This window comes from Ooceraea biroi, chromosome 5 (genome assembly GCF_003672135.1).
Source record: "Ooceraea biroi isolate clonal line C1 chromosome 5, Obir_v5.4, whole genome shotgun sequence".
Lineage (NCBI taxonomy): Eukaryota > Metazoa > Arthropoda > Insecta > Hymenoptera > Formicidae > Ooceraea > Ooceraea biroi.
In genome coordinates, this window is record NC_039510.1 from 6366061 (window position 1) to 6393896 (window position 27836).

General features: G+C 36.2%; 5 protein-coding genes across 9 annotated transcripts; 3 read left to right on the plus strand and 2 right to left on the minus strand.

The window, feature by feature from the left end:
• Window positions 1–534: 534 nt before the first annotated feature.
• On the plus strand, window positions 535–3417 carry LOC105287519 (ER membrane protein complex subunit 2-B). The gene is made up of 7 exons (XM_011353105.3): window positions 535–954; window positions 1519–1632; window positions 1742–1892; window positions 1977–2120; window positions 2255–2411; window positions 2593–2688; window positions 2769–3417. The coding sequence occupies exons 1-7, from the start codon at window positions 822–824 to the stop codon at window positions 2940–2942; spliced, it is 969 nt and encodes a 322-aa protein (XP_011351407.1). The 5' UTR covers window positions 535–821; the 3' UTR covers window positions 2943–3417.
• Window positions 3418–3549: 132 nt separating this feature from the next.
• Window positions 3550–6776, minus strand: LOC105287521 (tRNA (guanine(10)-N2)-methyltransferase homolog). Its single transcript, XM_011353108.3, has 10 exons — window positions 6665–6776; window positions 6222–6312; window positions 6046–6111; window positions 5417–5662; window positions 5127–5261; window positions 4802–5065; window positions 4524–4662; window positions 4183–4381; window positions 3985–4111; window positions 3550–3911 (listed from the first exon to the last, which is right to left on the minus strand). The coding sequence occupies exons 2-10, from the start codon at window positions 6294–6296 to the stop codon at window positions 3750–3752; spliced, it is 1413 nt and encodes a 470-aa protein (XP_011351410.1). The 5' UTR covers window positions 6297–6312; window positions 6665–6776; the 3' UTR covers window positions 3550–3749.
• LOC105287520 (mitochondrial intermediate peptidase) lies at window positions 6303–10961 on the plus strand. Of its 4 annotated transcripts, none has more exons than XM_026970006.1 (11): window positions 6303–6523; window positions 7299–7455; window positions 7682–7944; window positions 8148–8334; window positions 8432–8511; window positions 8641–8829; window positions 8897–9038; window positions 9260–9598; window positions 9760–9981; window positions 10092–10322; window positions 10550–10840. In XM_026970006.1, exons 2-11 carry the CDS (start codon window positions 7318–7320, stop codon window positions 10838–10840), a joined length of 2082 nt encoding a protein of 693 aa, XP_026825807.1. In that variant the 5' UTR covers window positions 6303–6523; window positions 7299–7317. The 4 variants fall into 4 exon arrangements, with proteins under 4 accessions (XP_026825807.1, XP_026825806.1, XP_026825805.1 ...); XM_026970005.1 differs by lacking the exon at window positions 6303–6523 and adding an exon at window positions 6689–6815; XM_026970004.1 differs by lacking the exon at window positions 6303–6523 and adding an exon at window positions 6878–7015.
• A 369-nt stretch (window positions 10962–11330) lies between these two features.
• Window positions 11331–17790, minus strand: LOC105287523 (cullin-4A). The gene is made up of 11 exons (XM_011353109.3): window positions 17325–17790; window positions 16026–16389; window positions 15763–15951; window positions 15532–15678; window positions 15151–15337; window positions 14873–15065; window positions 14380–14681; window positions 14074–14304; window positions 13703–13981; window positions 13468–13620; window positions 11331–12960 (listed from the first exon to the last, which is right to left on the minus strand). Exons 1-11 carry the CDS (start codon window positions 17755–17757, stop codon window positions 12865–12867), a joined length of 2574 nt encoding a protein of 857 aa, XP_011351411.1. The 5' UTR covers window positions 17758–17790; the 3' UTR covers window positions 11331–12864.
• Window positions 17791–17914: 124 nt separating this feature from the next.
• LOC105287524 lies at window positions 17915–27201 on the plus strand. 2 transcript variants are annotated; one of them, XM_020034333.2, is made up of 10 exons: window positions 17915–18044; window positions 18338–18516; window positions 20806–21130; window positions 21208–22094; window positions 22274–23042; window positions 23156–23573; window positions 23749–23891; window positions 24030–24181; window positions 24352–24735; window positions 25029–27198. In XM_020034333.2, the coding sequence occupies exons 3-10, from the start codon at window positions 21068–21070 to the stop codon at window positions 26881–26883; spliced, it is 4671 nt and encodes a 1556-aa protein (XP_019889892.1). In that variant the 5' UTR covers window positions 17915–18044; window positions 18338–18516; window positions 20806–21067; the 3' UTR covers window positions 26884–27198. The 2 variants fall into 2 exon arrangements, with proteins under 2 accessions (XP_019889892.1, XP_011351412.1); XM_011353110.3 differs by lacking the exon at window positions 17915–18044 and having other exon boundaries at window positions 18051–18516; window positions 25029–27201.
• Window positions 27202–27836: the final 635 nt, after the last annotated feature.

Genomic DNA, 27836 nt, shown 5'->3' on the forward strand with positions numbered 1-27836 from the left:
ATATACAGATAGATCGTGCGACGAAATTAACCTCATTAACCTCGCGCATGCTCGCGTCGCTCGCGTTGTGCCAACACTGCACCACGCGCGATGATGTCAGCGCATGCCGAATGGTGATACCACGCGATGCTAACTTTAAAAAGTTATAACATAAATTATATGTTATATAAGATTAGTTTTGATTTAATTTAATTTAATTAAAAATAAAGACGTACTTTTAGATTGCACTTAATCGTCCGATTTCGTTATGCTTCACCTTTTGAACGAGAAATAAATAATGGAATTTTTAATAAAGAGATTTCTTTGTTTACATAAATTACGAATTAATGTCGTAAATTGCAGATTAGAATGTGACCAATCAGGATATTGCAAGCTAAGATTACTTTCTCGTGATTGGTCGAGATGCGATCTTTAATGTGCATTCTGATATAAGCTTTATGTACACGTGCATATGATATTTGTATAGTTACACCTTTGGCACTTTCGACACTCGAACTTTACAGTTGACTAATCACATCGATATGATAAAAGAGTTTGTAGATCATATGCTTTATCGTGACCACAGGCACATTAATTTGACGATCATGACGAGCTAAATCAGTTGTCACCTCCCTTTTCCCCTTCGTCCTTATGTATGTCTATTATTTATCGTAATTATTCGTTATACTGTCGAGTGAGAGGCGAGTCAACATGTTATAACTTGTCTGTAACAGTAGAGTAATCTTAAATTGCTATCCTTGTGCCTTCGCAACAAAAATAAAAAGGACTTTTGCAAACGCGTTTAATCTGACGATGTTTACACTTCACATCGCGAGCGCTGCATGCCACATCGCATAACCTCCGGAATACAGTGCGCGATACAATTTAATTCTATTTTATTTTACTCATACGAATTGCTTCTCCTCAAAAGCCGTGTAACGATGGCAGGACGTTACGATAAATTATCTTGGACGGGTAAGTTGTGTGTCACGAGTGACAGTTAACACAATAAGTTAATGTATGTCATCTTTAAATCATGTTTCATTCCAAAGCAAACTGGTCACAGTTTTAAAGTATAAATACAAATGATGCATTAAATTGACGTACATGTTTTGTAGAACGCAATAATATTGAAAGAAGAAGAGATTTAAAACTAGAAAATTCCAAAAGTTGGAATTAATATCTATATACATACGTATAAGATACATTACTTTCGTTGGTATTTAATTCTAACGTTAATTCTAATATCTTGTAAAGAAGATGTAAAGTATCTTATAAATCTCGTTTTACAAAAAATTTATAAATTACAGACACATGCAACATAATCAGCATATTTCTAATTTAGCAGGTTTTGATGGCATGCATTATTATATATTATATATTATATTCATTTCTAACATTATAAAGTTAATGTTTTTTATTATTTATAAATTTGTTATACATTAAAGCGCGCGCGTAAAAGAAATTGCAAATTAATTTTCTGAACATTATTTTATAAATTGTTTTGATAATTATTATCCACGTTTTTGTTGACTATAGAAGTACGAGATTTGCTGAGAACTTGGAGGGAAGATTCTGAGCGGCGGAGCAAAGATGTAGTGGACTTTTGGGAAAATACGTTAAAAAGAAAAGTCGATCATTTGGGCAATGAAAGTATGATTATTCACTACCTACATTATTTAAAAACCTACGTTTATAATTATTATTGTTACTTTATCAAGTCTTTACAAATATATGTAATATTTTATCTCTTGTTATTCAGAATATCTGGTTCTGGAACAAGTATTTCTAGCTGCATTGGATTGCTACCGCTTACCAGTAGCTGATTACTGCATTAAAGCTTTAATGCGTGCGTTTCCTGGCAGTTTGCGGGTTCACAAATATCATGCCATGCAATTGGAAGCTCTAGAAATGTAATTATGTTTATAGCATACTGTTACTATATATATGTGTACCATGTAACACTTGTAATAATGCTTTATCTATATATTTTCCAGGTACGACAAGGCAATGGAAGTTCTGGACTCCATTATAAAAAGAGACGAGACCAATGCCGCACCAAGGAAACGTCGTGTTGCTATTTTAAAGGCCCAAGGGCGTATTCCAGAAGCAATCAAGGAACTCGCAGAATATCTGAAAAGGTATAATGGATAAATGATGTTTCAAAATTATTCTAAAATTTATTATTTCTTGTTTTTAAACTTTTTATTAATGCATCATCAAAATGGAATATTCTGTTCTGAACATTAACAATATTAAAAAATCTCTCCATTAGATTTATGAGCGATCAAGAAGCATGGCACGAGCTGTGTGACTTATATTTGCAAGAACAGGAGTATTCCAAGGCAGCTTACTGCATGGAGGAGCTTATACTGCATAATCCACATAGCCATCTAGTTTACCAAAGATACGCGGAAATAAAATATTCTCAGGTAAATATCTAGAATTTTGTGATCGTATCTTTTTATTGATAGCCATATTAATTTGCTAGATAACGAAAAGTGCGATCAGTTTACTGAATTAATTGTATGCAGTTGAATATTTTTCTAGATTAATATTTGTTTGAAATAAAATTGATGTAGAAATCAACTTACGAATTGTATTTTGTTACAGGGAGGCTTTGATAATATGGAGTTAGCAAAAGCATACTTCTGCCAAGCTGCAAAATTAAATCCAAATAATATCAGGGCTCTATATGGCTTGTTATTAGTAAGTTATAGTGCACTGTTATAACATTGCATGGCAAAGTTATTGGGTAATTGTTTGTAAATACCTATTTGCTCCTTCAGACAACAAACAATATTGCGACATCATCCAAATGCTCGGCGTCTAGGAAGAAGGAAGTAATGAAGCTGAGCGAGTGGGCCAGCAAAGAAATCGAGAAACAGTACGAAAGTAAAGTTTCGAATGAAGACGTTAAGAATGTAGAGCGTTTATTAGGACAATTGCAACTTGAAGCTTAGATACTATATTTAAGTTTTAATACTATTTAAGACAATTTGTATATCTGAATGTTGTAACATATGTAAATGAATACGTGCATGTGTTAAAAGGCATAATAACATGATTTCCGAGGAATCCACTGTGCACGAGAAATGTTGAGCACGGGTTTTTAATTGTGCACAGAAAGAGAAAGAAGTAACGAAAAAATCTGATCACGATTGATAACGCTTGCGAGCAGTATTAGTTTCCCCGATTACGATATACATCACTTCGTTTTTCGATAATAATTTTGTTCACGTTCAGTGTCAGTCACGTATGATGCAATATGTTAATGTACTAGTTATCGAACAACTAGTATTAATTAGTTAAATAATTTAACTGGGCTCTCCGTTTTCATGCTTGAAAAGAACACTATACATGATTACTTTCTAGATACACATTCGTGTTCCATATTTTATTGTATATGTTATCAAATAAATGTAACGATTGAGTTCACGTCGTGTGAATGCTTTTTCTCTCCCTCTCTCTCTCGGCTCTGTGACTCGTCCAATGATTCTCATGAATTTTCCTAATTAAATAAACTGATTATTTTCGTTTATACATTTATAAAGTGATTAATAAGGTAAGAAGTGTGCAAAAAATATTTATTTCAAGATTGTTGCAGCAGCTTTTAAGCTGCAATATTACATTTTTGTAGCAATTTAAACTCTTTTTTTATTACATACTGTTCAAAAGCTTCAACTCATACTCTGATAAATAATTAAAGTTACTGATCAGATTGAATTAAAACAAGTAATGTCGATTTTTGTAATAAAACAACTCTACAGTCATCTTTCGGTGGTTTCTTTGTTGCTACGTTCCCATTCCTCTCGTTTTCTCGCTCTTTCTGCGGCTTTCCTCATTCTCTTTTCCTTCCTGGTTTCTTCACGTAGAGCGAAATACTTCTCACGAAAGTCGGTTAAATTCATGGTGATATTCTCGTCACTTATCTATATCATCAAATATTATTTTATTATATAGAAAACGTATTTATTACATACAAAACGTATTTAGAACACGTACCTCTGGTTCTTTAATTTTCTTATAAGTTAATAATCTTCGGCTAGTATAATTGCTCAATATTTGTTCGGAATTGGCGATCAGCTCTAAGCAAGGATGCACTGGTAACTGATCTTCTGAGTATTGATCTCTGTAATGATAAGTTCCTTTACTGCATCTTATTATTAATTATTTTATAATTAGAGCAATTGCCGCACGTACCTGAATAGCGGATACCAACACACTAGCCTGCCGTCAAGTCTCAGATGTCTCACAGAGAAGCACAACAGATCTTTGAATATCTGGTTCAGGCCGTAGTCAATTTTAGAAGGAATGTGAGAGGTTGCCTGATGCTCCTCTATCACTGGATTGATCTTCATGGTACCTATACGCTCTGTAGCTTCCCTTATACCATAAGGTGCTGTAAAATGAACATTCTTTTTTTTTATATTAATATACTTGATGTATATTCTGATACATTGTTTATGATACAAGACATAATGCACTTTGCAGACTTGAATCTTAATAAAATTCTGCACATTTCATGCAACGTTCACACTTACGATCCGTTATAATAGCATCTATTCGTAAATTCGGTCGCCACAGTGGATATGAAAAATCTGCCACCACGACATCAATGTAATAGGAACTCATTCCGTATTGATGCATGTTCGCTGCGATACTTTCATCTTTCTCTCGCATCTGATAAAATGCAATAATTATTCGAGTGTTTCTGAATTCTAATTTTAATTTATATATTAAATGTGGATTTTGTATGTATGAGATAGGAATGAGATACTTGGATCTTCATTGACAATTATTGTCAATCATTGACGTGTACCTTTTGCGATATTCGCGTGGGTCTCGTACGACCGTGTAACATCAAATAATCGATGTCGGTCCCGAACGTGTATCCCCCAAAGTGAGATGCGGCGATCAGCAAGGAGCCGGTCCCCACGAAAGGATCATAAACTAGGTCTCCGTTTCTAACTTGCGCTTGATTTGCCATTATCAGCGACAACTGCGGGTCCATTGACGTATTGCCTATAAATTTCCTAGTTTTTAGTGACAACCTTTGAATTAACTCTCGCTGACCGTCGGCAATCTATAATGAAATAATATTTACAGCTTATAAATAATGACCGATGCGCATTTATGTTACTTACCCATTTGCCAAAGAAGTGTTCGTAGGGTTCCTCGGGGATGTCGTTGGGATTAAGTCCATAATATTCTATATAGTACAAAGTGATATCTGGATTCTTCAATTTGACTGGTCCTTCAAGAGGCAGATAACTGAAAGACTTCCAAATATTACCTTAAATTAATGACGGCACATCGATTAATGCAAGAATATTATTATAAATAATTAGTACATATATTTAATTAAACATTCACTATTTTATCATAAGAATGCTATTTCGAGATAAACAAGTTTAGCATCAAAATGTTCACTTACCTCAATTTTATCTACTTTTTCACGTTGCGAAAAATGTTTGCAGAAAGTCTCCACTACAATTTTAAATGGTCTCTTATCTCCAGCAACGGTATCAGAATTTTCAGTTACATAGGCCTTCAATGATTGGTGTAAGTCCTTATTTTCTTTGCCCTGTGCCCATAGCTCCAAACAGAAGCGTAATGACACTGCTCTACTGGCAATTTGATGCACTACATTTTCGTCAGGCAAATCTACAATCCAATAAGGCTGGAAAGAAAATTCAATAAGTGAGTTTCGTTCATGATATATCATTGTATCATTTACTCAAAATATAGCTCAGTAATGTATTGTTTTTCTTGTTTACAATTTCTTTTTTATAAAAGATAAACTCCCTATTGTTTAAAGTAATAATAATCTAATACAACATTTATGCTACTGATAGCAAGAGCAATTATGTTTTTCCTAATTCAACATTATCCCTCTGTAAGAATAACTATAAGATGAAACAATAAGTTATTTTGTGATACAAATCGTAATTAAGAAATATCTTTTCCTGAGAAACTGCTCCTAAGTGCATATAATCTACTACTATAAGGATTACAAACGTAATCAAGATAAATACATATTTAATAATCCTCATACTTCCTTACATGTTCCTTTGGCTTGACTACTGTGGTTAGGTTAATGTTGAACATATCAAATATAGATTCCATTTCCTGAAACATGAGGAACGTGAGAATAAGTTATTCATACTCATCTTCTGTATGTAATATTTACGAAGATATCGGTAACGTCATTAAGAAATCTTTGATGAAAAAATACTTACTGCCACTCGAAAGTCAACATGTTCGTGAGCAAACCAGAGAAGATACCTTTTTAATTGCTTGCTCATTTTTAACATTGCTTGATCTTGCGCACTGTAATAATTCCTACATTAAATATAACTTCCATTAATAATGACAGTGATCTAATTTCACTAATGTCACACGTCGATTAAAATAAGTCCGTGTGCTTTCGCGATTTTCTTGAGGTTAAGATTAAGAAAGCAGCACACGGAGGAAGTAAATTGTGAACATTTGAATATCTTCGTCAGCCAATAAATTTGATTTAACTGACTTTTATACACCGGTAAGAAGATAATAAGGTTAAAGCGTTTGGCTTCTAAACACACAAATGTTATTAGCAAAAAAACAGAGAAAAAAATTGTTTTTGAAACTCCGCGCCACTCGCTCGTTTAATCGCGCTATCTGAAAACACAGATTGAGCCACCTCAGGATTTTAATTTACGCCACCATCTCCAATCGTGTTCTCCTACTATCGAGATCGTAGCTCCGGAATTCAAATTCATTAGCAGCTCACTTCACTTCGGTTACTTCTTCCCGTGGTATTGCCTTTTAATAACTGTGACGAATTTTCGAAGGTATCGGAAGACGCAATATTCCACTTCTGCCTGTCTCCATAACCATGCCGAATAAAAGCGACACATAGTAGATTATAGATGTTTGATGCCTCGTTATTTCCCGGTGCATTATTCTGCATTCCTTTAAATTACAAGTGTAAAAGAATTATATAAAAAAAGAAAATAAACCTGGCGTGCATATTTTTCACTTTAGAAAACTAGTAAGTAGATTTTGATAGACGTGTGACAGGTGATGTTCATGACTGACAGGTTATTATGTACTAGTCTGTCAGTGCAAAGAGATATCACAAATATTTTCAAATATTACAGATAGTCACACATTATTTATTTTTGCAAAGGACTCGTATTAATTATTACGACTATTTCGTTTTTATTTTTAAACGAGGTTTATGGTTATACCAAAAGTATTGTAGTCTCGTTACATCATGTATACATTATATTGACGAGTATTAATGTTTAGTTTCAAAGAGTTTCTTCTTTCAGGATATAATTCTGATGAAAGATGTTACGAATACTGGAAAAACAGATCCTACGGAGTGTATGCAGCAGACGATTAAATACATGGTCGCCCCTTGCCACAGCGTTTAATTCTGCTCTGACCCATGAGAAGCATTCAGTAAATGTATTGGAGAAAGAAACGGTACATGTCAAATGTTTATTTCATTATTTAATTAAATCCAGAAATAGAAATAATAAATTCATAATTTTATTACACTTATTTGTTTAATTGATGCATTATAATTACTGGATCATATATTATAGCTACTAAAATAATTAAAACAAATAAGTATGCAATTCATAAAAACTCTGATATATATATCTGTGATTTGTTATATGTATTATTATATAAAAATAATACTTTAAAGGGACTGTTTGGTATTCTGGAATTAAAAGATGAGGATGGCTTCACTATATTGAAAAGACGTGCGATGGCAAAGGTAGATGTGCTCATCAAAGAAGCCACGAGTAAGAACAGAAATAGAAAGATGGTGGAAATATTTGATGAGTTATCTGATACACTGTGTAAAGTAGCAGACATGGCAGAATTCATAAGGATTGCGCATCCAAATCGAGAATACGTTCGAGCTGCTGAGGATGCTTGTATAACTATCAGTGGTGTAGTCGAAAAGTAAGTCCATTTTTAAAGCTAATTGTGTATTTTACTTTTGTATAACAACTCCTAAATTTTGTATCTTTTCTGTATAGCTGAGAAATTCTTGTTTTAAAGTATTCTTATACACATGATATAATTTTGCAAATGTGTGTACATAACATTTTGCTATTATTTCTAAAAAATGTAAGCATTTATTCTCATTTATATCTGTTTGATAGGTTGAATACACATCGTGAGTTATATGATTCGTTGAAGCAAGTGGCAAGTAACGGTGATATTCAAGCGACGGCCGACATAGACAATCACGTAGCTAAATTATTTCTGTTCGACTTTGAGCAATGTGGTATACACTTGCCAGAGCGACAAAGGAGGAGGGTAGTCGAGCTAAACGATTATATCCTGCAAGTAAATATTTTTTTGATAAATAGATATCAAAGAATTAATGATACACATCGTTAGTTCTCAATATCGTAAATGTGTGTGCTCTCCTATCAATTTGCAGGTAGGTCAAAGGTTTATGGCTGGTGCTGTTAGCCCGAGACTGGTCGACGCCAATTTGTTACCTGATTTTATCAGGCAGTAGTAAGTGCGGTAATTGAATCGATTACTTATTGTTGCGCCCAACCGAAACTCTATCATTCTGTTCAACACTTTTTCGAAGGGGTGTAAACTTTAGAATGGTACCTCGCTGATATCGGATACGTTTCGCAGTTTTGTGACGGAGAACGGTCAAATATTAGTGCAAGGATTTTATACAGACTCTTCGAATACCGCGGTTCGCGAGGCGGCGTACAAGTTGTTTCTATACCCCGATAAGGAGCAAGAGTATCTGCTGTACGAGCTCTTGAATTCCAGACACCTGCTCGCGGAATCTTGCGGATTCGCGTCGTACGCGCACAGGTAATTTTCAATTTTATGAATACGAACGAAGAAGTGCGAAAAAGTTAAATTAAAAAATTTATTGCAGAGCTGTAAAGGGAAGTACGGTCGAATCGCCAGTCGTGGTGAGAGAGTTTCTCGATATACTAAACGACAATTTGCGGTCCAAAGCGTCAGCAGACTTTCAAGAAATGCAAAAGATGAAGAATGCCGAGTCGTATGCAAAACAAGTTCGTATTCATTTATACCGCATAATACTTGTAAAAAGTAATGTTTATATAAAAATATGTTAATTTTAATGTAACTATTCTAATATATATCGAACGAATTAATTATTAATTTTTAAAATTATATTTTATGCGAAATTATTTCTAGTTGTACATTGTTTAATAAATGTTTTTTTAAATATATATATATATATATATATATATTTATCCGAATTGTTAAACAGGATCTGATGCCATGGGATACCGCTTACTTTACTGCAAAAGCCAAGAAGAACTGGCTAAACACTTCTACTGCCGAGTTCGCTCCGTACTTCTCCCTCGGTACTTGCATGGAGGGTTTAAACATCCTCACGCAATCCTTGTACGGTGTCAAGCTCGAATCTGTCCCGGTGTTGTCCGGAGAGATCTGGGCGAGTAATGTTCACAAATTAGCTGTGATAGACGAGGAACAGGGTATCTTAGGTCACATCTATTGCGACTTCTACGAAAGAGCCAACAAGCCGAATCAAGATTGCCATTTTACGATTCGAGGTGGAAAACAGCTGCCGGATGGTTCCTATCAGGTATATCGTCACGTATAAGTAACAATTTAGTATTTCGCTAATAACTTTTTGATTATTAGAGCTCAATTACTTGATATCGATTTCCCAAATTCTTATTTACACATGCTTACACGTGATTATACAGACTCGTATTAATACGTTATCATTGTCATTATTGTCAGAGTCCTATAGTTGTACTTATGCTGTCCCTGCCGTACCCACGTTGGTCAAATCCGTGTTTGTTGAGCCCATCATCCGTGGACAATCTGTTCCACGAAATGGGACACGCGTTGCACTCCATGCTCGGTCGAACCAAGTATCAGCATGTAACTGGTACCAGGTGTAGTACGGATTTCGCGGAAGTGCCGAGCGTGCTAATGGAATACTTCGCGAGTGATCCTAGGGTAAACACATAATAATATAGAGCAATATAGGATTAATGTCAACGCAACGTGTATTTGCCGATATCGGATGTGATAAAAATGTGCTAATGAATTCGTTATCGCAATCGCAGGTCGTGTCGAAATTCGCGAAACACTTTCAAACTCAGGAACCGATGCCAGAAAATTTACTGCGCAAGCTGTGCGCTTCCAAGAACATTTTCTGTGCCTCCGAATTGCAAAATCAAGTATTTTATAGTATGCTGGATCAAGTGTATCACGACGGTAAATTGGCAAAATCCACCACCGAGGTTCTAGCGGATGTACAGAAAGGATATTATGGGCTTCCGTATGTGGAAAATACAGTAAGAACATGATTTAAATTATATCTTCAAGTAGAAGCTTTAATTAGTAATGATCTAAATTAACTCTAACTGAATAACTCATCAGTTTTTCATTCATCGTCAGTCAAATTGTTATGGACCATATTTTTAAAGGATTAGCTAGATCAGATAACAAGTGCAGTCTAAAAACAAAGTAATAGCTTAAAGTTTGATTAGAATTTATCTAAATGTATCCACATTATTTACAGGCATGGCAATTAAGATTCTCCCATCTGGTCGGATACGGCGCGAAGTACTACTCTTATCTGATATCTCGTGCAATAGCCGCGCAGATCTGGCAAACATATTTCTACAACGATCCTTTCTGTCAGTCAGCTGGTGATCATTATCGGAAGGAGTGCTTGGCACACGGAGGAGGCAAGCCAGCGTCGCAGTTAGTGTCAGATTTCTTAGGTAAAGAAGCCAATGCCGCGACATTTGCAAAATCATTGATCAACGAAATTGATATGAAGAATCTACACGTGCAAATGATAAAGTGACATGGCGATGTAAATACATAACTTGTACAAATACATAGCGATATGTATATTTCATAGAAAGTTTTAGTGTTATTAAATTTCCTAAAATAAAATGTGCAAAATACATTTTTTAAAGAAATGATTGGAATGCGTAAATTGTTCCTAGAAAATTGTATACATATGATAGCCTTTTTATTTCTAATGGCCGATTTTTATTTCATTTGACTCATATGAAGAATATATTTTCGTTTTGGAATTTGGTTTAGGGCTAGAAAAATTTTACATTTTATTGCTTGAACATTACATGTGTCTCTTGATACTTTCATTATGAAAAATCAACTTTAACTTGTAAATAAAAACAGATTGCATTATTTTTTTAAAGAATAACGCTGATAAACCCCTGGAGTATCCTGTAAAATCTTTCCTTTCATAAACCAAATTCTCGTGTCGCGACTTTATGTGCAATTGCGATAATATATTGCTTCCGTTTATTGAGTGGCGTTAATTTTTATCTTTTTTTTGTTTGCATTTTATTATAAGTACAGTACCCCTTACTCTCTATGTACAATTTTGATAGATCTATGAATTATTACAAAAAAATAAGTTTTGTTGCGTCGTACATATAATTCAAACGCAGTATAGGGTAATTCACGTGTGAGAGGATATTAATTCATATACTCTACCTTCACTTTCCTGAGATTACCCCTAAATCTGTACATGGCAAAGTAAAGCTATGATTTGCTCCTGCTAGGAGCATTAGTGGCATACCAAAACGGTTTTTTGCTGACAATACTAGTCTTCCCTCGATTAAAAGACTAACTTTGAATTAAAATGCAGTACGTATATTTATATACTGCATTTGCGTGAACGTTTCTCGAAATTTTGAAACGTTGAAACTCTGTACGAGTGTTTTCCATCACAATGAGCAGAATAATTCGCGCCAATAAGTGTATTCGTAAAAATGTATCATCTAATCTAGTTTACATATATATATATGGACACAAAACGATTGAACAAGCCACTGAACGATTCTGGAGCGTAAGTTTTAGTTTTACTTTCCATAAGAATGTAGATCCTTTTCCTGTTTAATAGCAATCTCTTTTACTCTTAATAGTCATTGTTATTTATTTTTCTGCTTATTGAAAAATCTTATTTATCTTACATTATTATTTGACAGTGTTAGAAATAGAGCTTTGATTCGCAATAAAGTATTGGCTATTCTTTGTTTCCTTTTTTTACATTCTGTTATTTTCTGGATTATACTGCTAATTAAAATTGCAGACTTGTAAACTTCTTCTCTAACGTCAAAAGAGCCAGTGTTTCAAAATATTTCGTTAGTTTTATTCGTGGTTTTAAAGAATCCGTTAAATGTATGGTTAGGTTCTCCCTTTCCCTTTGTTCGAAATTGCACGAGAAGGCGAGTGATGTACAGCAGATACAATTTCCAGATTTCGAAGGTAAGTACCAGGATCGCGTAGACATAGTATGCTGTTTTATTTGCATTATAAATACTGTACTGTTATTCACTTCCTGAAATTAATTAATTATATTGCAAATTGCACTCTTACTCTATTTTTCATGGTAGTGTCACAAGTATGTATACTACATCTTGCATCTTTTATTATATTTCACTTAACGCATAAAAAATTATTATATTCTAGGACGTTGTATCATCGAAGATATTCTGCTTATGGTCTTTCCTCTTTTTCTGGTTTTTTTGTTATGAAAATCAGAAACAACACAACACTGGTCAAAGGGGATTGCAACCATTCAGTGTCCATTACGCACTACGAAAATCAAAACGATTTACTGTCGAGTTAGATTCCGTTTCCTTTTCCTTTCCTTCTCTTTTTGTACGAACTGATCACACACGCGCATTATGATGTTAATGCCGAGAGTTGGGTCTCGGTTACTCGGCTTCTCACGCTCGATAACTACAATCGATCACATTCACGATAGAAAAACACTGGTTGTAATAGATTCAATTTGCTAAAGAAATTAGCGTCGATCCGACGATTCAACGTAACTTTGGCATTTGCTCTAGGTTACGCAACGTAATTGTACTGGTTCGCGTTGTCCTTGTCTCTCTCCATGTAATCTCTGTCTATAAGAGACTCGATCCGTTTCTTCAAATCTGCAGGCTGAAACGACAAATATTTGATGAATCAATATGAAGAGCAAATATGCGACATGATATTTATAGATGATTTTAACACTAAATATATAACAACATTTAACGTTGACTGCTGTCCATATATGAAAACATGTCTATCCATGGAAAGGACATTTTCGAAGCTTTTTACAAGCATTTCCAGTGAAATAAACGTGACACGTTTATTTAACCAGAGATTGTGTACATAATAGTTTTATTTATTCCATCACTTGAAATTGTCACACTCGTCTTTGAACAGAATTCTTTTGGCAATAAGGTATCGTGCAGATAGAGTAGAAGATAAGATAAGCGTTACTTTATGAATATTTTCAACATGCATGTGTTGCTCCAAACGCACAACTGTGATCTAGTAAGAGTTTCAGTAAACGAAGCGTGGCATTCGATGCTTTAATTTTGAATAATTAATTTCTCTGAACATCAAACGGTCGCATTTTAATACTAAATATATCAATCACTTTACAGGAAAGACGCATACCTTTACAGGAAACTTTAGTTGATTATACAGTTCGCTGATGAGAAGATTGTGTGTGAGCGTTTTCCTCATTTTCATAATTCTAACGATAGCAGCATCTATTTGATATTGCCTATCCTGATACACTCTCTCCTCCGTCGCTTTCTGTTCCTCGTTCTGAAAAACGGTTCGAAATTATATATTAAGAATAAATTATGATAAGATAAAATGACATAAAATCTGTTGTGAGATGAAATACCGTTTCCTTCATTTGGATTTGGTTGATCTTGATCCTAAACAGTTTATTCGTGAACTCGGCGTTGAACACGAATCTATCATTGTCGGCGACGTCGCGACCACGCGGATTCTTTTGAAGGACACGCGCTTTTCCGCATGCCAGAGACTGCAGCGTTCTCCTCAGCTCGCCATCCTCGATATTCGTGGCGGTTTTGATGTCTTCCAATGAAAGGTTGTCAGAGTCGTTGAATAAAATTAAAACCAATGCTTGGAATAGCGATACTTGTAGCTCCTTATTACCCTGTATTTTTTATATGAAAATTATTTGTCGTGCATCGAGCCAGTAATTACATGTATATCCCTTGAAGACAATACTGCGTCTGATTTCAATACCTGATTGAACCACGCTTTCAACACACAATGTCCCAAAGTTGGTTGCCATTGTAATTTTCTGCCACTGTGCTTTCCCAAGTAAAATTTGTTAAAGACATCCTGATACTGCACCATTTCCATCGGCAGGGTGACTTCCATTACAGGATACGTAGGCCAATATCCCATAGTTAGTATAGACACAGTCAAGTCCAGATTGTTTGCTGCTAGCTCGTTCTGCAAGTTTCCTGCGTACTGGGAACAGAAATATTATTAATAAACAATAAAGCTGAATACATAGATATGTACGACTCACGTCACTTTTCTTACCTGTTTGAACGCAATATTGATATCTTTGCTAAGTTCCATATCCTTAAACATTCCTTCCAATTTACTAGTAAAACCACCACCGCATTCTTGCTTTAACTTTGACAACATCGACTTCTCCGCGTCCACCGATGCCGATTTTCCTACTAACAAACGTTTGGCCAAATCCTTTTTGTAAAACGCTTCGAAAACGTCCTTGCCATGGATAAATCGGAAGAGCACCATAATCTTATCTAACAATCTTTCCAATTCTTCTTCCGTCGCTTCCTTGTTACCCGCGCGCAATTTACAGTCGACAAATTTAGCTGAAATATAAATATATATTTTCACAATTTCATAATTTAAAATTTTATTTTAATTTAAAAGCACATATTCTGACAGCGTAACCAAGTAAATTTTCTGAACAGCTGTTTGTACTATATTTTAACATTTTTACAATTACATCATTAATAATTAAGGATATTATTATTATTATTATTACATGCAACGCAATTACCTATTAATTCCGCCGGCTTGTTTGCTCTCTGATTAATAAAAGCTTCGAAGGCTTCTTTTAAGCTATTCGCAAACTTCTCATTTTTATGAAAACACGTGTTGACTATGTTATCCATTTTGTCCTTGAAATCTAGCAGTTCCTGCACCATCGTTTTATCCTTTTCGGGATCTATAACTATTGTCTTGCCCTTTTTCTAGAAAAGTATAAAAAGAACAGAGAATGCCGTAATTGTTACTCAATAAATACGATATTTACTCCTGGCATGATGAGAAATGTACCTTAATGTAGGAATTAAAATTCAAACAAAGCTCCACAAGGCCATTTTTTATCCGACTGTATAAGTTGTAAAGTAACGATAAATCGTTAATCCTATTCTCGTCCAACAATCCACTTAAACCTTTCTGTAAAATGCTAGTAATATGTTCGGAGAGTAATTGCTTTTCTACAGTGTGTATGAGTGACCACCTGAAAAGAATCAAGTTTCGTGAAATTGTACAAAGTATGTAAAAATGCTCTATATCCAATTATTGATATTTTCTACATACATATACACATAAAAATTTTAAGACATCAATAACATGATATAAAGTGTATATGTATATGTATGTGTGCATGATATAATATGTATAAATGTGATAAATATCGATAAACAAATTTACTTGGTCGTTGTATCGAGATAATGTAACAGTCGCTCATTTTCCTCTTGCAGTCGCTTATCCACATGAGCCAGATATTCAGGAACGTCATGCTCGCTCATCAATCGTTGACCTTCAGCAGCGTACAATCTTTCTGTAGCTACTAGGAACCTGCATTGAAAAGAAAAGAAGTTTAATAATAATATTCGCTCATAATTAATGATAAACGTATATTTCTTGGATTTATCAACAAACTTTGTTTCGAAGGCCTCTTGGTAGATTTGCAGATCGGACAACATCCTTAACAATGACTTGAGAAGTGTACGATCTACGGTATCGCCTTGCCGTTCCTTTTCTATCAGCATAAGCAGACCCTCAACTGTACGCGTTTGCACCAGGTTGTTCAACACAATATGTAATCTGAAGAGATGCAATCCCATATCCCTGGAAAGAAAAAATTAATTGGTCATGTAGTTCATTTTTTATTCATCATTATTCATCAGATATTAATGCGTTACCATATCGACGATATGCCTGGATTTTGTAGAACGTATGTCCTGTCGAGATACAAGAAAATGCTCCGGATCATGATCATTTGTCTACAATGTGATTGCCAACACTCGTTCATTTTCTTAAGAAATATATGTCTGTCCATAGACTCTGCCAGAAATTGCTCGATATTAGCTTTCACGTGAGATTCTGTCAGAATAGTCAAATTTGTATAAAGCGTCGATGCCATTTTGTGATTACACATATTTTCAACCGCCTGGTAGAGCTCCTCCAGAGAGTAGCCGATACTTTTGCTGGTTTGTATGGCAACCACAGCCTCTTGCAATTTTTCCCATGTTTGTTCTTGATAGTTCTCTGGCAATTTGGGTTTATCTATAAGAAAATATTACTCTGAGAATTAAATTAAATAACAAGACAAAGATTTCATAAATATAATACTATATTATATATTCATATGGTATATAATTTTGTATTATTTAGATTTTATTTTGTTTATAGTTTATAGAATTTCTGAGACATTTTCTTTTTTACATTTGCAAAACAGCTATAATTTTAATTTTACATGTTTCTCAAATATTGTAATAATGATAATAATAATATGCAATTCATATTGATAAAAAATATGTGACTATAATTTATAAACATAAAAATTTGAGTTTTAAACACATAAAATTATTCTATATTTCAGACTATACAAAATAAATTTACTAAATGTAAATAAAGGTTTGAGTTAGCTTTATTTAGTTAAATCTTTTGCACCTATATATAACTCTTATAAGGAAACTGACGTTTTCTACGTTAATTGCCCAATTGAGAAACAGCTCTTTTAGTTTCAATAACATGCGTTTTAATATTGTGCGATTTACGTAAACACAAGAAGTGAAATGTCAAGTCAAAACTGGATGTCCATTTATAGATTTTTACATCATGACATTATAACAATATATCTCTCTATAAATAAATAGACGTAAATGACGCATCAATGTATTTTCCATTAAATCACAGTTGGAATATTGGAATCAATTATAACAATCTAACGTTCAATGATGCAAATGTCAGTTAAGGAAGAACGATCTCTCAAGTTACTTTAATTTGCGTATTAGGTTATGTCGTTTCGCGTTTCGGGAGTCGAGAATCCTCATTTTTACTCTCGCGGGACAGATGGTGCCGGCGAAACGGAACGAACACCACAGTCGAAAGAAAACGTATCGGAAACGAAATTAAAATATGCCAATAGGTTCGCGCGAGTCGGTGGCCGAGTTGTTTGAGGTTAGGTCGTGCGCAGGGCACCGCGTACTCTAGCTTACGTTTGAAGTTCTTGATGATGAGCTTCTTGGCGGAGCCAGGTTTCGCGTTCGCTAGATTCTGCGAGATCTTGTTGACGCCATTCGAATTGCCGACGGTTAACGCCGAGAAATTGGCTCGCTTCTGCGTGTCGGTCGCGGCGGCAGTCGCCGTGTCCGTCATGATGATCTCGTCCCTCCCGATCACGTCGGTCTCGTCTCGTTGCGCGATGCTCGTGACCGCGGCCAGCTTGAAGCGCTTGGCAGCGCTCGCGTAGTTCAGTGCTGTGCCTGTGTTCAGATCGCTGGCGGCGGCAGCGGTGGTGGCAGTGGTGGCGGCAGCAGCAACAGCAGCGACGACGGTGACAGTGGCAGCGGCGGCGGCACCGGCGACAGCGGTGGCCGCCTTCTTCACCTGTCTTGTGGCCACAATCTTGGTATCATCGAACGTGGACATATGCGTGCCTCGTCCGCCCAACTCGCCTCGATGTAACTCCGGAAACGCGCATCTACTGTCCACACGAAATAACGTTCTACTCTAACACGAAATAAAACTCAATTGCACACCACAATACGAGTCCCCTTATCAGCACTTTTTGTCCCGTGTCACTCGATCGAGTGCGCGTATTACACCACGCATACACCACAGCCGGAAAAACTTATTTATCACAGCGCCCGCTCATGACGGGAACCCGAGAATAATTGGCGACCATCGCGTGCGCTCGTGTAAAATGGAATCGTTAGGTAATGTCGGTTTTTATTAGTGTCGATATGTCAGTTACCAATCAACACGTATACTCTCGAATCTGTATAGTCTGTTTCGAAATGCTGTATCGATAATCGATAAAAAAGTCACTGTCAATTAATTGTTAATCTATTTTATCATTTTGTGTATTAAATAAGTTAAAAATTATCTTATAACATTGCTAATTTCAACAAGCTTAAAAATAAGATTGGCATGAATCAAAGTTCGTGAATAGCCGGAATGTAATGTGCGTATAGGTTATACAGGTTGTCACGTAGAACAAATTCTGTAGGAATCGACTGGGCGCATGGATAATGAACATTTTGGCAATTAGAAATCATTGACAGTCCAACGACAATTCATTCCTTTTATCCAAATTAAACGAGAGAGGACCTAAATGATTTCTGTGTACAGGAGATAGCACGAATTGTGAACTGTCATTGCTTTCATTCCGTGATACAACCAATTCAGGTTAGTTGAATCCTCGCACAAATTATCTAATCATTTTATATTTATTTAAGCGTATGTTCAACAAACATACAAATGTGATATTTAGTCAGGAATCAAAGATGATTATATTGCACTTTGCAATTAATAATTAAATTTACAAAAATTTATATAACCATATTTATTCGCAATACTTAAAGGTTATGCATTATAAGAGAAATTGAATTTGTTAGTTACTGTTTATAATGGATAATTCCTATTTGCTATTATTTCTAATGTCATCATTGCTTTATGTAATTATACAATGTTAATTTACATTTGCGGGATATCTTAATTAACAATAAATCAATATTCTTATTTTATACAGTTGATTATATAAGTTGATCATGTGACTTTTCGAAAATCTATTTTTACAAAGTCGGAAATAAACTTTAAATAAACTTTACTGGAACTAGAGTTAGTGAGCAATGGTAATGGAATATGTGATCTCTATCAGAGATGTCAAAGTGTATGCTTTGAAAGTAAAAACATATAATTAAAATATTTCTTATCATTTCTTACATACAAATTTGCTTATACATATAAATTTATTATACTATGTAGATTGTTACTCAGTCTTGTTCCCTAAATATTTTTTTTATTGACTCAGTGAGTTAAATAATAAGTTAGAATCTCTTGTGTTATTTTAATTTTAAGATATATATATATATATATATATATATATGCACAATTAAGAAATTTATATAACACATAATTTATATTATAAAAATATCAAGTGATTATTTTTTTAAATCGCTAATACTTGTTGATAAACTAAAAGTGTACATAAAAATGCAATTAAATAGGAAAACATTTTAGTAACTAGATAATATTAAATAGTATTAAATAAAACTAAATACTATTTTATGAATATATTTGATAAATAAATTGACTGAACAAAATCACAAAATATTAATAAAAATCAACTGGATATTTAAGAATTAAATATATCTATTATTTCATGATCACAATTTCATCTATTTGTGCATTAGTATAACAGCTTAAGAGTGAGTGAGTGAATCTTTGATAAAATTGTCCTAATAAGAAATCACACATTGTAGGTAAGTGTGTTCCTACCATATTACATTTCAATATTGTACTCTCATATCCATATATTATGAGTATAATTACTAATATACATATAATAGAAAACATCAGGTCTACATATTTTAATCTGCTTAAAAAATATTAGTCTTAACCAATAATAAACTATTTTAAATAAAGTGGCGTACCTCTTCATACACAAAGAAATAAAATTTAAAATCATCTTGTGCATTACTTGTACATTTACACACAAACTTGGAAAAAAAGGGCTGAAATATAATTATCACACAAATACTAATATAATCATTAAATAGCATATGAGGCATCACATTATGTTTAAATGACTTTTTATATTGCCATGTTACAGAATGTCTTTCCCAAACAAAGAGGACCGTGTGAATTGTTGGAGCCGCAGGGACGATTATTGGCAGTGCCTGGATGAAGGCAAATCTGATGAGCAGTGCATAGAATTTAGGAAACAATATGAGAAATTCTGTCCCTCTCAATGGGTAAGTATTACAGATATTACAGTATCCTGTTTCACAACCGGATATCGGATCGTAGAAAAGTACGTTTAGTACTTTGTCTTTAACATCGACGGTAATTAGTACCTTTTTTTACTGTCTAACTTCTAATCTTCTATGCCATGTTGTTGCACAGGTGAAACACTTTGATCGTAAGCGAGATTACTTGAAGTTCAAAGAGCAAATAGAAAAGGGGGGGTATGTTCCTGCAGAACCAAAGGAAACATAAGATACTAATCGATTGTATTACATTCATAGAAATCCATATATAATTGAATTATCGATATTAACTATTAATTTCATACATTATTCATACGAATGTTCTTTGAGTTTACCCTCTGTTGTCTTTATCTGTTGGATCATAATAAACAGAATGCTTAAACATAACAAAACAATGGTTTTATTGCGACATTCTATTATCCTTAACCGGTATTTCTACAGAAGCTGCTCTCTCTCTCTCTCTCTCTTTCAAATTCCTCCCAGACTGTAATCCTGGGACAAGCTAATCCGATAGTTATTTCGATCATGCGCTTACACTTGAGCTAATAACTTCTCTCTCGTAAAGATTCTTAAAATTATTATACGTCACAGCTTTCTGCGGATTTGAGTATAATGTAATGACTTTTATTTTTCTTTTCTTCCTTTTTTTTTGTTTTGATCGATGCTGTATATTCACGAGAACGTGATTATTCTTCGTTAATTGCAGGATACGTTGCCTCAATGGTGGCTCAATGCAAAGTCCCGAAAGCTTACCGCCTCGATCCAGTTCGCCGAATCAATTCGATGAGAAGAGTCAAGCTGTTGGCTTACAAGCGACAAATAAAGATTTACGCAATTAAAAGATTATTTCAGCATCACTGCCGATACATTACGAAGTAAGGAGTTTGGCAGAAGAAATCAGATCAAATTGTAAACTGCTGTTATTTTTATTTTACATTAAGATAATCAACGTTTTTTCTCGCGAAAACATGAAACCGAGCGATCTACGTGACGAATTACAAAAGCGGCAGGACGATGTATCGATTTTCCGAGTTAGTATCCCCTTCCGATATACGAACTGGATATTGTACGACATGTTCACTGCAGCAATTTCCTCTCCTTTTTTCAGAAATTGATAAGCAATGCGCATAATTCCTCGACGGACGAAACCGTGAAAGACAGGCAAGCAATTCTCATGCACATTACAGAAATACTCAGTAGCAACTGCGAATTGGGAGACGAACGTGCCTCGTTAGCGTGTCATGCATTTTACGTTTTACTCTCGACGGAGTACGACTCGCGGTTCGTCAACGACACCGCCGTGCACTGCCAGCAATTGTGTTCGCGCGACCTGCATTTCCTCGAGAAGCAATATACCGTTTGCGATCCCGAGCTGTTCAAGCTGTTAAATGCTTATGGGTACTTGCAAGCGAGTCAAAGAGAAACCTTCCTCGAGTACGACACTCTCTTGGCCATGTTCGACGTGATACACAAGAATTGTATGAAGTACACGCGATACTCCTACTTTGCCTATAAGGTATTACATACGTGGTTAAGGAGATTGAAGGAGACGTCCGATACACGTTTCTGGCACGAAAATGATTGCATCCTGGAGCGAAAACTGGAAGCTGTTATATTCTCCAACTGGTTCAACGCGCTCAACGACGTCTGCAAGCAAAACTCACAGATTTTTAACGTCTACCTGCGGATAGTGTCGCGAAAGTACAACGGATTTCTTGAGCACGTGTTTCACGTGTGCGTTAGGGACGTGTCGTGGCAAAACGAGACGAAGTACACTATTCTGGCGGAAATCTGTCAAGTGTGGGACGCTACGAGAGCTATGACGACGAGAGACTTCTTACTCGACCTGTGCACCAGTTTGACGAAGAACTCTTTGCGTTGTGGCGGTACCAAACTTTACCTGGTAATCCTGAGAAAATTGAACGAGGACGAGTGGAAAGAGGCGTTCGGGAACGTTATAAAACATGTTGTCGAGCGTTGGGAATCGGGAGAGCAGTAAGTTCGCGGGATAATTCTGTGTGAAGCCTGTTCCTTTCTGCCAACAATCAAGGATATATATATTTTTTTTTATGATTTAAGAGGTGTAATTCAAGATTCACGGTGCAAGGAATTCGCGTTTCTCATTATTTTATAACTTTCTATCCTGCAAATCGCTCATCCTAATTTTTTTACAGCGAGGATCACAACGCTCTTCAATCATTGTTCAAATATTGGCTCGAACCGACCATCGAAACGCACAGGGGCGTTCTGCTATTCTTGTGGATGTTATGCAGCGATTCATCGGGCTACTTCTTCCGTTCGCATCTGCAGAGAATGGCCGGCAAATTGCACGTGGAGTTGCCACACGGAGCGCACGAAATTGATCTTTACGTAAACGACAAGGAGGAAATCGTCCGGTTAAACGCTTTCGCTGTGCTTTGCTACCGTGCCGTTGATCTGATCGACATCAACGAAACGAATCCCTTTTTTCTAATAAAACGATTTTTGTGGTTCAACGCCAATGCTACGACAATTCTTATGAGGGAAGGAGTAATAAAATATTTCGCAATACTGTGCTCGAACATCTTGAAAGCAACCGGCGTTGAGGACGATTGTGCACGATCCGTTTCCGAGTTCATGGAATGGCTGAGCGAGTATTTCCTCGATTGTTTCGAGATCGGCTCGTGCTATCAGCGCAAGATCCTTGCTTTAAACCTGTACAGGACTTTACTCTCCTTCATGGATGGAAATTTTCATAGCAGCTGCGCTCATCACAGGGACTGTTTTCGTTATGTCACGACGATTGACAAATGTCTAAAAACCAGTTGGAGATTCACTGATAAGGAAAGCCTATTCGTGTTATTAAGACTCGTATTAGACTCGGCACTCGATATCAGGCAATTAGCAGCCGCTCTTATTTTGAAATATTTTACGAAAGATGTTTTATCGACTACGGAAAAACATGTAAGAAATCTTTCGTTCATAATTATATTTTAATGCCTTGCACCAACTCCAACATATCGTTTTACAAAGCGCAAAAGAAGAATTTGAAGATTAAAAAATATATATAATTTCAGATACTTTATGACTGTGCATGGAAACACTGTAATTCATCCAAGTTTTACAAGATTGAAAGCGGCGCAGCTCTTATGAGGATAATAGCACACTGGTTACCTTCGAACGAGGTCCTTAAGGACGCAACGGCAGTATTTGTCGACAATGAAGAAGCTAATATTGTTGCTTACTCGAATTATTCACAATTTCTATTAAACGAAGCTCGGTGTCAATTAACGGAGATGAAGGGCGATATTTTAAAGGCTATTGTCGAGAACAGACCATTTTATGGCGTGTTGACTGCTTTGCTGACAGTTGCTTTCCACAGTGGCCCAGAAAATTGGATTTTAACACCAGGATTTACGGAGGAAGTGTTAAATCTGTTGAAAGACGCCGTTAACTTCTTTTTATCCACTTTATCTACAACAGCATCGAATACAGGTGTCAATATTAATGAAATATGCAAAATACATTTTATTAGATCTATGGATGACTTTCTCCAAAATATTCCTGTTTTATTTTTCAAATATGTAAAGGACAATTGTTCTAGTATGTGATATAATATATTTCTTAATGTGAAATTATGTGATTTATGAAACGATTGAATGCTCTACAGCTTATTCATCCTCGTTTGCGGAAATGGGATTAGCGATCGATGAGAAGATTAAGACTAGCAAAGTAGACGATGCCAATTATGACGAATTACAATTATCGCCGGCATATCAAGTGCTCATCTCGTGTATTTGGATGTCTTTAAAGGTACATGATAATTACGCGCTTTTATCATACTCGATTTAACATCGTAATAAAAATACATTTTTACGCTTAATTATTGCTATTTAATAATTCTCCATAAGGAGAATATAAATGATAGATAACTAATAATTTTTTACACAGGTATCGTGTCAGATTGCCAGCGAAATTGGGATATTAATGCAATCGGATGCACAAGTGAGATGTTCCGTGGACATTATCGTTACGGTACTATTAAAGTGTCGGCATAAAGGCGTGGTGGAATCCGCTGGGGTAGCAATCGCGAATTTATCTAGGTGATCATTCACACAAGTTTTTATTTAATGTAATGTAAATTGACGTATAAATCAAAATAATATAAGCACGCATCACAGAAATTATCTTGTCCATTCTCTGCAATTAACTTTTGTAATTAACAACTATTCTAATGTACTGTTAATTATAATTAATATTTTAATCGTTGTAGGAATTTGTACGAGAGGAAAGAGTACTCCGATCTGCCGAGAACGTACCTGTTGGACCTGTTAAAAGATGATGCGGAAAAATTGTTACACTTGACGCGACGCGGTGCCGGATTGTCGATCATGTTTCACAGATTAGTCGTCAGCGATGTTCGGAGAAATCGACCGACGGTGCATCTCGCTGTGCAGACGCTGCTGCGTGCGCTGGAAAATTCAGCAGCGGACGTCCGACACGCGGAAGCCGGGCAGGATTCACCGTGGGCGAAACGCTTGCACTTTCTGCGCGCGTTGGTGGCTGACAGGGAGATCCACGCACAATTGATTCCGTACATGGAAAACATCTGTTTGACGTGCTTCGAGTACATGGAATCCGACGTTTGGACCGTGAGGTAAAGCAATGTAGCGTTATTATATCTTCGTTTAATATGATGAGCTCCATATCTGGACGGCAGATACATTTTTTCTGGAGATATCCATTATTATAAGTCTTATTTCAATTTAATTAAATTAAAGATTTAGGAACGACTTATTAAGAATTTGTCATTGCCTGAGTTACGCCTAAACATTAGACATCGCACATTTTTGCGAAATAATGACTTAATTAAAATTTTTATCATATAAATTAATCATATAAATTTAATTATTCCTCCTCACCAAGCTTGTACGTTGTACGTCGTTTCAGGAACGCGAGTTTGCAGCTATACGGCGCGGTAGTGCCGAGATTGGTGGGCCAATGCTCCGGCAAAGGTGGCGGATCGTTGGATTTCGGCAACGGTTACTCCGTTAACCATTTCGTCACGCATTATCCGTCATTGGCAAGCCGCATGCGGGTGCAGTTGCATAACGTTTCGAGACTACGCGGTACCTCAACCGCGTCATTACGTTCCTACTCGAGCGTCGCGCACACTCTCGTGCTGTTGTCCAAACTGTCAACGGGCGGTTGCGATCTTATTGACTATCCCACGCTGACTTTTCTGGCGGAAGTGAAGCACCTGGTACGCGCCTTTCTCAGTAATCCAATGACGTACGTCAGGCAATTGGCCGCTAAAGCATACGCAGCTCTCACGCCTTCTGCACGTATTCAGCTGGAGATTCAGGCGATCGGAGAGGCTCTTCCAAGTTGCGACACTAACACTTCACACGGATACTTGTTAACTCGTGGATATTTGAAAGACAAACTGAATGACTGCACGCAAAGCTTCGCGAATGTGAATTACAAAGAAACAAAAACTCACGGCGAATTTAATTTCGAAAATCGCGCGAGGTATCTCGGTGTATCGGAAACTTGGAGCAACATGTGTAAACGCGAGGTAGCCAAACAACCATGTTACGTGCTAGAAACGTTGTTTCTTCAGGAATCAGTCGCCCACGGAACGCTTTGCGCGGATAGATTATTTTCCCATTGCAGTTTATCGATGATCGAACGTATTGCATCATCACAAAAGATCCAGCCAGGATTTTTTCAGTTTGTTGGACTCTGGGCACGATTGTACGCTGTTCATCTTAAAGAAAAATTATGTGTCTCGCCAGATTTGGACGGTTCTGATCGAGAGATGGTACGCGGTATTTTAAGTTCGAATTGCGCCGACCTGAGCATCGAATTTCTCAGTAGTTTGTCACATTGCGTTCCTCTGCTTCGACTTGTTCTCGGGCATTTGATATCGCTGCAGGAAGACCGTCACCAGTTACTTGTAGAAGAGATGGTAACATTTACATTAAAAACTATAAAGCGTGCTAGCTCGCAAGCCGACGTGCCAGAATTCGATGCGCTAATAGAAGAACTTAATCAGATGGAGACGAGCTCGAGCATGATTAGCGTGAGAAATTCATTGATCCTAGCGTGTTCCAGGCGCGAAGCATTAATAACGGAAGTGCTGTCGCGTGCCTTTCGCATGTGCACGGACGAGAAGCAATCAGCGAGATTGACAGCAGCAGAATACGTCGAGCTTGCGCTGCATCGTTTCACGCAGCTGGAAAACGGCAACAAATTGACCGTCATGCGATGCTGTTTGATTTTAATGAAGGACGAGATCGCGGAGATACGCGAGATCGCGTCGACGTCATTGCAGAGATACGCATTTCGCGATGGTAATTCTACGGCGCCAAGTCGATTGCAACACGAGGAGGTCGTGTACCAACGTCTCCTGCGAGAAGTGTTCCGTTGTCGATTCGACGCTGCGTTTGCCGAGGACGACATCAATTTTGTACGATGTTTCACACGTTCCGTCCGAGATGTCGATTCCAACGCGATAATCGAGAATCCGTTCAATCACGACGACAGCACCTTTCACAGAGAGGAGTCGAAATTTTTGAACATGTACTCGCTTCACGCGAAATTCCGGCTGGATGACGAATCTGCCGGTGATGACGGTGGCATTCGGGAAGGTTGTTTCGATGTCACGCAGGCGATACAAACAAGGCACTTCAAAAAGTTTCGGGAGAAGGCCGGCCTTATCTATGACGATCTGCGAGTAATTTTGTACATAAAAGAAATGAATTATCTGGCACGGAAACGAGATGTTATTATACAGCAGTAATAATAATACGGTCATTCTTTTGTCTATTTGTTTTTCATTTAAGTTGTGAAATGTAGAATAATATCGAAAGTACCGATCGATAGTAACCGATTACGACGCGAGAGCAATCAAAGAATTTTATATCTTAAAAAATAACGCAATTGATATTATGGTTATATTATGAGAAATAAACAATCTACGATTTCTCGCAAAATGCGCAAAACGTATTTAATTAATTTTGCGTAATTACATGTGTACAACTTACAAATAGCCAAATGTGCGATACACACATTCTCGAGAATATGCGCATGTATATATAAACATAGGTTTTATATTGTTCTTCATATATTTACATTACATTCACAAATTCATTCCTTTTCCAATCCACTTCTTCTTTTTGAAGAGATGGACTGGTCTTCTCCTTCCTTATGTACATTATAATCATTAATAGTGACAGAAATAACGTCAATTTCCTTGCAACTATTGGCGCTACAGAAGATAGCGAAACTTACGTTGCTATAATTACATGACGATAGTATTGATCTCTTTTTGTAAATGCCCACGCTATGAATGATAGCGAAGATTTTTACGCGGCTCTCACGCTTTGAACGATTGCATGTATATCGTACGCAGCGAAGATCTGCTTCGCAAAATTTTCGCTTGTCGCACAAAATAGAGTCTTAAACCTAGAGAAAACCTGTATATCCTCATATATCAAATTGATTGATCATATAGCATAACACCTTTATTGTTATGTTAAAATAGCTGATATTGCTAGTAAGAACCGGAAATATCCCTTTCAATTATTTTTTGGCGAAAGGTGGATGCATGAATAACATTAAATAATTACACCTACAATAAAAACATACCTATTAGGTTTGATATCGAAATCAATATAAAAATAAATAAAACGCGATACACGTACACATACCTCTCAATGTTTTGTGAAAACGTTCACGCACCGAAGTGCGGAC

Coding starts and splice junctions, on each gene's coding strand:
- LOC105287519 (XM_011353105.3), top strand. CDS start 822: ATGCCACATCGCATAACCTCCGGAATACAGTGCGCGATACAATTTAAT. Junction 1,633..1,741: donor CGATCATTTGGGCAATGAAA/GTATGATTATTC, acceptor CTTGTTATTCAG/AATATCTGGTTCTGGAACAA. Junction 2,412..2,592: donor CGGAAATAAAATATTCTCAG/GTAAATATCTAG, acceptor ATTTTGTTACAG/GGAGGCTTTGATAATATGGA.
- LOC105287523 (XM_011353109.3), bottom strand. CDS start 17,757: ATGTCCACGTTCGATGATACCAAGATTGTGGCCACAAGACAGGTGAAG. Junction 16,390..17,324: donor CATCATCAAGAACTTCAAAC/GTAAGCTAGAGT, acceptor ATTTTCTTATAG/ATAAACCCAAATTGCCAGAG. Junction 15,066..15,150: donor ATTTTAATTCCTACATTAAG/GTACATTTCTCA, acceptor ATACTTTTCTAG/AAAAAGGGCAAGACAATAGT.
- LOC105287520 (XM_026970006.1), top strand. CDS start 7,318: ATGTTACGAATACTGGAAAAACAGATCCTACGGAGTGTATGCAGCAGA. Junction 8,335..8,431: donor TAAACGATTATATCCTGCAA/GTAAATATTTTT, acceptor ATCAATTTGCAG/GTAGGTCAAAGGTTTATGGC. Junction 9,982..10,091: donor ACTTCGCGAGTGATCCTAGG/GTAAACACATAA, acceptor TCGCAATCGCAG/GTCGTGTCGAAATTCGCGAA.
- LOC105287524 (XM_020034333.2), top strand. CDS start 21,068: ATGAAACCGAGCGATCTACGTGACGAATTACAAAAGCGGCAGGACGAT. Junction 23,574..23,748: donor TACAACAGCATCGAATACAG/GTGTCAATATTA, acceptor AATGCTCTACAG/CTTATTCATCCTCGTTTGCG. Junction 23,892..24,029: donor GTATTTGGATGTCTTTAAAG/GTACATGATAAT, acceptor TTTTTTACACAG/GTATCGTGTCAGATTGCCAG.
- LOC105287521 (XM_011353108.3), bottom strand. CDS start 6,296: ATGTTAAAAATGAGCAAGCAATTAAAAAGGTATCTTCTCTGGTTTGCT. Junction 5,663..6,045: donor TAGTCAAGCCAAAGGAACAT/GTAAGGAAGTAT, acceptor TTTTCTTTCCAG/CCTTATTGGATTGTAGATTT. Junction 3,912..3,984: donor AGAAAATTAAAGAACCAGAG/GTACGTGTTCTA, acceptor TTGATGATATAG/ATAAGTGACGAGAATATCAC.